The sequence below is a fragment of the Oreochromis aureus genome, linkage group 23 (genome assembly GCF_013358895.1).
Source record: "Oreochromis aureus strain Israel breed Guangdong linkage group 23, ZZ_aureus, whole genome shotgun sequence".
NCBI lineage: Eukaryota > Metazoa > Chordata > Actinopteri > Cichliformes > Cichlidae > Oreochromis > Oreochromis aureus.
In genome coordinates, this window is record NC_052963.1 from 7,044,912 (window position 1) to 7,057,573 (window position 12,662).

At 41.1% G+C, this 12,662-nt stretch overlaps 1 protein-coding gene across 6 annotated transcripts in view; it reads right to left on the reverse strand.

Moving 5' to 3' along the window:
* The window catches only part of mgat5 (alpha-1,6-mannosylglycoprotein 6-beta-N-acetylglucosaminyltransferase), a 114,194-nt gene that overhangs the window by 76,273 nt on the left and 25,259 nt on the right, over nt 1–12,662 (reverse strand). For 3 of the 6 annotated variants that reach the window (XM_031757826.2, XM_031757827.2, XM_039607556.1), the window contains one exon: nt 8,771–8,935. In XM_031757826.2, the coding sequence (XP_031613686.1) occupies nt 8,771–8,935 (165 nt within the window). Of the gene's footprint in view, nt 1–8,770; nt 8,936–9,264; nt 9,348–10,066; nt 11,092–11,137; nt 11,986–12,662 lie in introns of those variants that run through there. The other 3 variants (XM_039607557.1, XM_039607558.1, XM_031757828.2) reach the window with 3 other exon arrangements.

Sequence of the window (12,662 nt, forward strand, 5' to 3'; positions counted from 1 at the left end):
GTAAGAATGCAGAGTTTTTACGATACAAAAACATTGAAATGAAATAACATGTTTGAAAGCTGCAAACCTTATTTGAGTTTTCAGCCATTTCAAGGGTAACATCTTAAAACACGAAGCCAAAGATAAGCCAGGGGAAGGCTATCTTTTTCAAATTCAGCCTAAGAGCTGAATCCAAGGTGAAGGTTATCTAATTAATGCATTAAACTTTTTTTAAAAGCTTTTTATATTATTTTATGCTATCTGACCTGATTCTCACAGGATACTATGAATGTTTTTACTGGTCTGGCACACTTGAGCTCAAACTGGGTCGTTGGTGGGCCATAAACTAAATGAATTTGACACTGATCTAACTAGGTTCTTTTAATTTATGTAATTTCTGTGTGCAAAGCACCCACCAGGACAATTCACATTCACAACAGTAATGGAAAGAGTTGTGCTTTAAATTTGGCCTTAAATTTAAATGGAAGCTTGGAGTATGCAGTAAAGCTGCACCTGTTTTGCATGCAAAGCCAGGCTGAAGAAAAGCCAGGAAAAATAACAGGATCTCCATTTGGTGCCTGACATGTCAGAGTCCTTAGCAAGGAAAACGTATCCGATGGAGGTGGAAACGGCGCAGTCCCAGAGCTGCAGCTCAGCTCCATCTTGATAGCAGCCTCCCTGAAAGGCAGGCGTGTTGCACCCACTGTCCAGATTCTTATCTCTGTAATTGCGTTCCAGTCAGGGAGGAGCGCCAGTGGAGCTGGCAACAGCACTGCCAGCCCCTGCTCCAAGACAGGGGACATGCTCCGATGGAGGCTCTGGAGAGCCGGGGCCTTTAGTTCAACTGCCAAGAGAGACATTGGTGCAGCTTTGTCAGCTTTGACATACATTCAGGCTCCAGATGTCTCTGAAGGGTGCGACTGGTTGTTTTAGGCCAACAGGCCACTGCAAGTTCACCGAGATGAGTCACAGGTCCAGCTACGATTTCTGTGGAACACGGCAGTTCTATGGAACGCCAGGACTGCCATAATGAATTAAATAAATACACCATTAAATAATTAATGAAATGTGGCAATAATTAATTAAAATAGGAAATAATTAGTTACATAAATATTTACGACACATGTAATTAATTAATTATTGACACATTTAATTAATTATTGACACATTTAATTAATTAATAACACATTTAAATAATTATTGACAGTTTTAATTAATTATTTAATTATTTAATTCATTTTGGCCCTTCATCTCTCTCCTTGAAATAATTTTATCTGTCAGCCACACCCATCAAATTAAGTGGGCGGAGTTAACGCTGCCCGTGCAGCTTCTCTAACATTTGATTGGTTGCCGTGCAAAGTAAGTCAAAACAGGTCGATCCTAGATAATCGATTGCTTGTGTGGACTTGGGGCAGCCAGGTATCCCAGAATGAATTCTAAATCACAGGCAGCAATGGTGGTGGTTTTAAAATACCCTGTTTTTCTGTCACCAACTACACTTTTAACAGTGTTTTAGCCGCGAATGTAGTGGCTTAATCTTCACATGTCTAGTCAGGTTGTCAACATAGAACATGTTTGCAAAAGTGCTCAGATGTTTTCAGAGATGTCACTAGCTCCACTAACAGTCAGCTGAGTGTACCAAGTTCACAGCCTCGGTGTTCCAGCTTAACTGTTGTTTTTTCTTTTAGTTTGTTTGTTAGTTTTTTTTTTTTTTGGGGTTACGTTAAACGGTTTGTTTACATATTCCACTCTCCGTGTTCCACATGTTGCATTCGCAGATTCTCATTTTCACCGAACGATCGTCTCTTTCCGCCTCATCTTGTGTCTCTGTGCTTCTGTAACATAAAGAACGAGCTGACATTTTTCTAATGACACCAGCAATCAGCTCAACAGGTCCTCAGTTTACCTGCATGCATCCTCCTTCTCACCTGTCAGCTGTTTAACACCTGCTGCTAATTCAAGAAACACGCCCACGTTACCTGGTGATAGTCACAGTTTAACTGGGCAGCCGGTGCTCGATATAACGCAATGTCGGCGCATTTTTCTGCACAAGATAAGTAAATATAGTTTTTTTCCCAAGCGCAGAGCTGCTGGAGCTTGTTTCCCTACAGAGCACTTTATAGGCTAACCCACTTTATCAGCGGCTGATGTCAAATCACCGGCACACAGCTTTGAAACCTCACCTGAGTTTTAGCTCTCAGTGGTTAAACACTGGACTTAATTCACTCAGGTTCTGTCTGTCGGGTCACGTTTACTTCGCTGTTTTATTTACAACTGAGCAAATCAGTTTGGCTGAGGTTAAAGTTACGTTCATAACTGCATAGTTTTACTGAAGTTTAATGGTTCACTGGCACATGTGTTAGACTAAACCATTCGCTTTTCTTTATCTGGTGTGTTTTGGATTTAACAGTGAATTTTGAGATTAAACTGACTTTTAAAATGTTTTTATACAAAGAGGAAAGAGAAGGCGCATTTCCATCGAGAGGAGCAGAGTTTGCAACAGCGTGTTCATCATGAAGACTGCAACCTGGACAGAAATATTACATCATCTGTTTTTTAATAGTTATTCAAGTGTATTCTAAGCACCAGCTGTCTGTTAGAATTTTTAGAGTTTACTTAACTAAAAATAAATGAGGTTAACATATAATTTGTGTGATTTTTTTTCTCTTTCTTTCTTTCTTTTTTTTTTGCTTTTTCGGTCATGTTATGTTTAACTACTACTTATTTCAATGTAGTGGTGAACAGTCACACAGCTCACGTGGGCGTTATCTGTGATACTCCTTAACTATAATTTATCCAAGTTAACTTCAGTTAACCATTCAGACAGTTCTTTTGCAATGACAAACAAACACTCATGTCGCCGGTAGGTTTCCGCTGTGCCAGCTGTTTACATTACAGCTGCTTATGCAGTAACCATGGTAACCACGGACTCTAAGCGGCTGGATCGACGGAGGTCAGACAACAATTTTATATATATGATCTTAAAACAGGACACAGCCACTATACGTCCTGGCCTCATATTAAATGTGAACGCAGACTGTGTCTATGTTTGACATTTGCTTTATATCTAATCTTCCTCTCAAACATTTAAACAGCAGCGAGTCTGCAGCTGAGGGAATACAAACTCAAATTGTCGGAACAGGTTTGCTCGTTTCTTGCGTGTATTAATTTGGTGATTTATTAAATGTATAACTGTTATTCTAATCTGCTGCTGAGTCTCTTACGCTGATGAAAATGCAGATAACACAGATCACAAACACCTGTTCAACCAATCGCTTTCATTCCACTTTGATCTGCGACAAACTGATGCGTTCATCTCTGTTACAGTGTTGCGTTAGACTGCTATATTTTTTTGTTCTTTATGCTGTAGATTTCCACGTCTCTGGAACAGTTGGCAGTAATAAGGATGATTTTCTGTAAAATCATATTGATATGACCCGTGACATATTCGTAGATGACAGTTAGATTAGTCAGCTGGGAAACTCTGTGTTAACTCAGAGAGCTGAAGATATTGTGGAGATGCTGACCTCGCTCCGTGGTGTACAGGGCCGTTTACCCTCATGATTAATATTCACAATAAAAATATTAGCCCAACATCATGAAGTCTGTATGTGTTTCATAGTGTCGAACAACCTTTGTACAGTTAAAGCCAGCAGTTACTACATGACGGAAACACCAATGTTATCTCTTTTATGCGTTTATACGCAGGTCATGCTGATTACTGAACAAAAACCCAAAGATCAGCTGTTAATCGAATTTATTTGCTCTCTCTCCTCCTTAAACATGTTTTTAATGTTAGTTATAATTCAGAATTGGCGACTGAAACACGTATGACACATAAGAACATCAGGAAATAAAAATCCGATAAATATAACCTCAGTAAAAGAAGTCAGTGTCAGCGGGGGTTATTGCAGCTGTGTACCGGGGCCTGCGCTTTGTCGGTGGTAATAACAGCTCGATTGCTTGCGAGGCGAGCGGGTCTATCCCACGCTTTGCCGTGAGACTGGGCAGACATCTCCGAAATCATCGAAGCACTTTTGCAAAGAGGCTCTATCTTTACAAACCGACCAGACATATGAAGATTAAACCACTACATTCTCGGCTAAAAAAATATTAAAACGGTATTTGGTGACACACAAACAGGGTTTTTCAAAGTTCAGTTCTGTTAGTTTCCACATGCCGGTTGTTGTGTGCTAAAAACAATGGCCACCAGGCCAAAGCAATGGTTTTGACTCGATCAGCGTTAACCCCGCCCCCTGGGTTTGATGGGTAAGGTTGACAGATAAAATTATTTCATGGTGAGACCCGAAGGAGTCAACTATGCCAAAATAAATAAATTAAATACATCATTAAATAATTATTTAAATGTGGCAATAATTAATTAAAATGTAAAATAAATAAATAATTAATTAAATATGTCAATAATTAATTAAATATGTCAATAATTAATTAATTACGTGTCGTAAATATTTATGTAATTAATTATTTAATGGTGTATTTAATTAATTCATTATGGCAGTCCTGGCGTTCCATACAGTTCAAGCCAAGAGTGCTCAGACAATGTTTTATCACGACTGCCTGCAAAGGCAGAGCTCATTAACCGCCACCTAATGTCAGAAAACCCGCTCCATCTAAGAAGTCTAGCCTTCCATAAACCTGTACAAATATTACATCTATTTTTTTTTTTTTTTAAATTCCATTTCCATGTAATTATATGTAAGCTTTTTCTTCACTATCTGACAGCCACAGCTACAATTACCTACTGATTAATCTGCTAATTCCTTGGTTTGCAAAAATGTAATTAAGCTGTAATTAATGACAAGGTTTTATGCTCAAATTTAGGACTGGGTCATAATATTACATTTAGTTTGTGTGTTTGTTTGTTTTTGATTACATATATCAATGCACAGATATATCTTCATAATGGAGATGGAATGGGACAATATTGTTGATATGGTTATGCTTTGATGTTGTATTACATAAAGCTGTGCCAGCGCAGCTCTGCCCTCACGTCTCCATCTGTACTCCACAGAGCAAGACAGTGCTGCTGTTTCAACAATGGATATAAATTTATTAGTGGTGCAACAATACTCGTATCGATATTGAACCGTTCGATACAGTGCTTTCAGTTCAGTACGCATATGTATCGAACAATACAAAACTTTTTATTTATTTTATCAACTCTTCTTCTGACTATGCTGTCTGTGTTGAGTGCTCAGTGGATCTGCGTTCGACTACTCCACCTAGGCTGCACTGTTGAGTGCAGATCCACTGAGCGCAGCGCAAGCTAGCGAGACAGAAGTTAAGCTCGTTGCAACATGGCAACTGCCTCAACGCTACCCGAAATTGAACCTCCCCCACCCTCATTCAGATCTGGCGTTTGGAACTATCTTGGTTTTCATGTGAAGCATGACCCTGATGGTAAGCGCGTCATGGACAAAAGTAAAACAGTATGTCGGATGTGCCACGCAATGCTCAATTACATTGGTGGGAACTAGTGCGTTAGCGCAGTTAGCTTGTTAACGTGTTGACGCCGTCCAGCCCCAAGCACGGGGCGATCCGTGGTAACTCGTTAACGGAGATTTGCGGCGTTATGGCGTTAGTGTCATTTTAACGAGATTAACGCTGACAGCACTAGTGGGAACACAACGAATATGACTGCACATTTACGCCAACATCATCCTAGTGCAAAGACAAGTGGAAGCAGACAAAAACAACAAGCATGCATGCTACAAACTTTATCCGAATCATTTAGACAGCCGTTAGCACATGATTCTCCTTATGGGGACCTGATATGTTTAATATGCTGCTGAGAATATAGCCCAGAAGAAGCGTATAGTATAGCTTTTATTTTGGAACGAGCCATTTCTCTGTAATAAACTCTCTTTTCCAAAGATGAGTGATTTCTCGATCTGATAGGTTTTTTTTTTTTTTATTATTTTGTTGTTTCAGCAACATTAAATTTAAAAACTGTACTTTTGAGTTAAAATATATATTTATAATTTTAATAAATGACAAATTAAAAAGGCATGAACATTTTTTTTGTATCGAAAAAATATCGATCCGTGACACCAAAGTATCGAACCGAACCGAACCGTGAATTTTGTGTATCGTTGCACCCCTAAAATTTATATAATAAAGTTTGACAGGACACATTTATGTAATCTTAATCTGGGGCAGCAGTAGCAAAGTTTGTTGATTTGTAGACACCATTGCACATGCTTTGATCAGTTATTTAGTGGTGTATTTGAATGTACTGGTCAAATCAACAGTGAAAGTATCGAGCATGACAGTTTTCTGCGAAATAATTTAAAAAAAAAACTCAGCAGAGAAAAAACTGTTTTTTTTATTATTTCACAGAAAACTGTCATGCTCGATACTTTCACTGTTGATTTGACTATTACTTTCAAATACACCACTAAATAACCAATCAAAGCAGTAGTAGGCAGCTCAAATCTTTTGTGAGGCGAAATTCCTCATTTTGTCAATGGAGTCTGGTGGAGCGTAACAGCTCTGCTTCCTCGTCGTAAAGACCTGTCTGACAGCAGGTGAAGCAGTGAAAATGTTCTAAATATAGAATCCACTAAAACAGATATTGATTCCTTCTGTTTGGTGGCTAAAATTCATTTTGCTGCCAGCCATGCACACAGCAGTACACGGCTTTAGTTTCTGTACAGGTTGGGGGTGTAAATACTGCCATCAGCTACAGGTAACACAGTAACGGCAGATCAGAACCTTATGCAACCCCAAAGAGCCTGCAGTATTGTTATGCCAAGTAAAAAAAAACAACAACAAAAAAACACTCCTGTTATTTTTAACATGAGAAAGAATATGCACAATGGTTTTAATACGCTTACTGAAAATTAGAACAGCTCCTGAATGAGAAACAATATGACTCGTGGTCTAAGGAGCTTGGAAAGAAAAGCGTCTGGACATATTTCAGTTTCCTGAAGACGTTTCACCTCTCATCCAACAAGCTTCAGGACTGAAGAAGCTTCTCTGATCAGAGGTGAAACGTCTTCAAGGAACTGAAAGATGTCCAGACGATTCAATGCTTAACACTAACTTGTCAATCTTGATCGACTGAATATCAACTAAATCAACCGATGAGCCAAACATTTCGGCTTTAATACCAATTTTAACAGCTTCTTTTAAAACGATCCCTGTCTTTTTTTCTCTCTCTTTTTTTTTTAAAAGCCCCGAGTCCTCTGGCTTTTGATTACATCATCTTTGAGTCATTTCACTGTACAAACATTTCTATTAGTGAAAGAGCAGAGAACTCAGAGAGGTACAGTCAAAGGCAACCTTCCAAAGACGCTAAAGAAGAGCAGAAAATTGCTTTAGTGCCAGGCAAACAAACCAAGGTAGGTGAAAGGATGTTGTATTAGAACGGCTGCAAAACAGGCTTTGAATATCACAGAAACAGGAAGAGAAAGTGAGTTGTTTTTGTTTTTTTTACTGAGCAATTCTGAAAGTCAGACACTGTCTGGGATCGTTACTATATTGATTACTGTTTTTTCATTATCAGATTTTCTTTTTTAATTTGCATTTGTCTCAAAATGATGCATCCAAGGTTTACCCTGGCTCACCACAGGCCTGTGCAGGGTCGTTACATATATAGTTATAGAATATAGTTAAAGCAAAAAAAAAAAGAAGAAGAAGAAGAAGAAGAAGAAGAAGAAGATGAAATAACAGTTTTTAAACACAATTAAAACCAATTAATCTGTTTAGTTACTCAGCCATAAGATTTTTAATCCGACGCTGCCTTTTCTTTTAGATCTCTGGGCAGGTGATCTATGTTCTCTTCACTGGAGGAAACTGCCCTGCCCGTATATATGACTAGAACTTAGATTTCCTTGGACAGCTCTGAAAACAATACACATTCATTTCACACACTTTTGTCATGTAATTTACTCGGTGTTGCCTTTCAAATGTTCTACACTGTATCTCTTTGAATTTACTGCTATAAGAGTGAGTGGTCTGTTTATATCCTTGACAAGTATTTTCATCACAAACACTCACACTTTCATTCAACTCTACATAATTTTGTCGTATTCTTACCATCCTTTGTCATGTGAAAAAACAAATTCACAAAGGCCTCATCAGCACTTCCAAAATGATGGCGGCAGCACAGCAGTTCTCATTAGAATTACACTAATGCCAGTGTTTCTTTGAACATCTCAATCAGTCTAATCCAATTCTGCACATACTGCTTCGCTGTACAGCTTCACATTCCTACTACTTAATGCTGCGCAAACAACTGAGAGCGAGTCCCTCAGAGGGGTCTCAGAAAAACCAACACCTCATTCTCTCAGCTGGGCTGAATTCATCATCTGAAAGCTGGCAGGAAAATCAATGAAAACTAATAAAAGGGTCATGCAGCGTGAACACAGGCCTTATTTGAATCAAGTCCAAGCATGCGGTCTGGACCCATAAAGTGCAGTGGCAATACTGAGAAAGTTTAGCTAGCTGCATGCCGCAGGAAAGATATTGACTAGAGTCGTTTTAAAGACATTTTCTACGGCCACAATCAGCTTATTCCCATTTCTCAGTACTGTGTATGTATCAAACACTTCTAAAAGGATGAGTGCACAGACACATTTATAGTCTTTCTAAGTGGCACAGGATCAATGACCACTGGAGCCAGGAAGATTTCTGATTCTAAGATTGTACTGATAACATTTACAAATCCAAATGCGAGATAAATCCTTTAGACTGCCCCTCACCTTGGCACAGCATGCACACAAACACTTAGGCCTATTCCAAAGCAAAAGAAGACTGCAGCACATACCTGCCACGTTTATTTTCTCTGAGTTTGGAGCACTGGGTGTAATAGTGCTGGTGCCATTGCTCAGGTTGGGCCCTGTGCCATTGTAGATGTTCTCCACCTTGGACTCTAGCTTGCCCAGCCTCATCATGATGTTATCCAGCAGGACTGCGAGAGTCTTCTTCAGGTCTGCAAAATAAGAACGTTAAATTTTATTTCTCTCCAGCAAAAAAAAAAAAAGCGGTGTGTCAGGTCCATGAGTCGGAGTACAGTGCTTAAGTTGTGAAAGAGCTTAAGTTGTCAAAATCAACTTTTATCTAAACAGTGGTGGGAATGGCATCAACAGGGGATTTCTTCTAAAAGCTGAAAGTGTAATGTGACTAAAGCAAACATTTTAAGGGAGAGGAATAAAAACCAGGCTAGAAACCAGTGCAGTCATTGCAGTGGTGCACAGTTGAAGTTTAAACTGTGTGGTGGCAGTCATACTGTTACTACGGGATAGATATAGGCAAGTGTACCTTTGATTTTTCTTCACTTACTCAATCCATAAAATATGATATTTGCTCAGTGCTCTTGTGGAATGAGAAAGAGAAGCTGTAACTTTGGACTGTAGCTAGCAACACTGCGAGATGGTACTTCTTCTTCTGCTCTGGTGATCGGCTGCCAGGTGGTTCACGTGTAGCTTGACGAAGCAGAACAAGGACTACTATCGCCAGCTGCCATCTGAGTGTGGGATAGTCACCAAGTGGCACGAGTCGCTCCTAGGATTTTGACTAATGTCCTACCGCTTTAGTTTGTTTTTTATTTTAAATTTGGACCTCCAGCTTAAGTGTCATGGTCCTGGGTCACTTTGACCCAGCGTCATTTGTTGTTCTTGGAGTTATTCTATCAGTCCTAAGTTGTTCAGTTTAGTTTACTGGGTTTCCCCTCCTTGTGTTTTATTCCATGTCTCTCCAGCTCGTCATGTCTGTGCTCTCCCTCGTGCTCAGTGTTTTTCTCTCCCCCTCTGGTCTGCGTCTTTGTGTATTTCCTCTTTTATTTTTTTTAATGTATTTTATGACTACTGTTCCTTTTATTAATTGTGTTTCTTGTAAGGTGACCTTGGGTTTCTGAAAGGCACCCTCAAATAAAATGTATTATTATTATTATCAAGATCGGTATCTTATGTCAGTGTATTGAGTTTTGCTTCCCCATGGTCTCGTCATGTCTGATTACTCCTAGCTGTGCTCTCCTTCTGTGTCTCATTCCCTCGTTACCCCTCTGTGTATTTAAGCCTTGTGTTTGCCTGTGTTAGTTGCTGGTTCGTCTGTGTATCGTCACCTGTATGTCTCCTGTGTAGACCCTGTTGGACTTCTCCATGTTCCAGGTTTTCAGGTTTCTAGTCTCAGGCTTTTCTTCCTCTGTATTATTGTTTTGTAGCTGCTCCCAGTTTAGGCTTTCTTTAGCTTAGTTCCCTGCGATGCTCTACTTTTGTTTGTGCTTCACCTTTCCCTGAAAATAAAACTCATTCAGTTACTCAGTTGTCAGTGCTTGCACTTGGGTCCACACTTCTCATCTCCTGACGATCTGCCTCGCAGATCTTGACAGTACGAACCAGCCACTATGGACCCAGTGCCACTGATCCGTCTGAGGAGCTCCTAGAAGACATTGTTTATTCTGTGGAGAAGCTAGTTAACCTCTGGTTGGAGCATTCGAGGAAGGAGTTTCGTTGTGCTGTAGGGAGCCGGCTATAGCGACTCATTTCCGGTCTCCCCTGGCTGTTGGGTGTACTTCACCCGCTCATACCGGACTTTATTCTCAATGAGCTTCACCTTCACCCCCCAGCTGCTACCGCTTGCCTGCCCGGCTCGGTGGAGGATTTGCGGCCCGGCCCCTCCGGACATGGAGTTACTCGGCCCATTGGAGCCACCTCCGAGGAGAAAGTGGCGGCCGCACCACCAGCGCGTCTCTTGGCCTGCTGTGACTGTTTTTCCGGAGACTGCTCTCCCCCAGCCAGAAGCTCCGTCAGCTGCCCTTAGCAGCTCAGTCATCCACTCAACCACCTGCTTCACTCCCACCACAACCATCACTACACTCGGCCGCTCAGGATGCTACGCAGTCAGTCATTCAGCCCGTAGCTCTGCCATTAGTGCAGTCTGCAGTTCAGCCTTCTCCCCAGTGTGCAGTTCAGCCATTTACTCAACTACTAGCTCTACTTTCACCACAAACGCCACTACAATCTCTAGTTCACTCTTCTTAAGTTGCACGCAGCTCAGCCATTAGTTCTGTCACCAGCTCAGCTGCCCCCAGTTCAGTCTCCTGCAGCTCTGCCGCCCTTAGTTCAGTCCCCAGTACCTCTGTCTCCCATCCAGTCTGCCACTCAGCTACATATTCAGCCATGTGTCTCAATACCTTCTGGCCCTGCATCAGCTCCAGCTGGAAGCTTGAACGGGCCAATCCAGCACTCCGCGGCTCCCATGCCACTGTCTGTCGCCGCTGGCAGTTCAGGAGAACCGAGGGGCCCCTCCAGCCTACAGCGTCACCACCTGCTGCTTCCACGCCGTCACCAGCAGCTCCTGCCTCGTCTGGTCCTGTGGCTGCCACACTGCCGTCAGGTCCACGTCCTGCACCTCAGCATCACCGGCCACGTTCCAGACCACTGGCCGGACATCATTGCAGTCGTGGCCGGCCTCCTGAACTGCGTTGCCGCCGCTGCCTTCCGCACGGTCGGCCTCCGGATTCCCTTGGCCTGTGTCGTCGCCACCGCTGCCTTCCGTGTGGTCGGCCTCCTGAACTAAACTGTTTTGGACCTCTGTGCTGCTGGCCTCCTGGTCGGCCCTCTGAACTGCTTATGGACTCTGTTTTCTTGGGCTCCAGTGTTTTTGGTTTTGGACTCGTGTTTTGTTTTGTGACCTTTTGGTGCTCCTGTTTTGTTTCTTTAAACATGAGTCTGTAGAAAATACCATCAGTTTTTGCAGTTAAATGAGTTAAAGTGAAATATTAATCTCATTTAAATTTTGACCTGATTAAAACACCGTATAAATACCCGAGCTATCCCAATCTATCCTCAGGAGGAGACAAGTGTGGGGGGAAAATGCTATGGCATTTCATCCAACAGTTAAGGTTTGTACCCAAAGCCATAAATGTTACATTTTTTTTTGGTGCACTAGAAAATAATTAGAAGATGACCAAAAAGCTACATCTTGACGCAGCCACAAGTGTCTATATGAACTTTTAATATAATTCAGCAATAATTTCCTTAGTTTCTTAAAATAATATTATTATCAACAACACATGCCCAGTCCAGGAACTTGGGCTGGGCCCCTGTAAGATGATTTGACTTCTGAGCGCAACAGCCAATGTTTTACGGCTTAATTACCACAAAACGGAAAGCATAGTGGTTTCAAGATTATATTGTCTTTTGGTCTTCATTTCCACATGAATCTTTTCTAAATTTACTTCCATAAAACACAACCATGGCAAAATGGCAGAACATGTAGGAACGTTCCTGACCAGTAGCGAGATAGATGAGGCCATATTTAGATTATATTTAGCACAGTCACAATGCTTAAATACTGTATTTTTGGACCCATTTATCAAGGTACTTGTCTTGATACTTTAACCTGTAACAAATGCACTGGCATTTACAGAGAAATGTTAAGTTGTGTAAAGCTGCTGGAAATGCTACTCAGAGCACAGAGTATCCCCTACCATTGAAAAGCAAGGGTACATAGGTAACAGACGCAAGTCCGCTTCTATGAATACATCCACTCAAAAAGGTTACGCTAATGACTACCAATCGAGCCAAAGGCCATTATACAGCTATGCAAACAATGATAGCATTGAAGCTACGGCCAACAGTTGTTATTTATATTAGCCAGCAAAGCTAAGCGAGGTTACATAAAGATAACTTAAATAAAGCAACATCAGGAACACA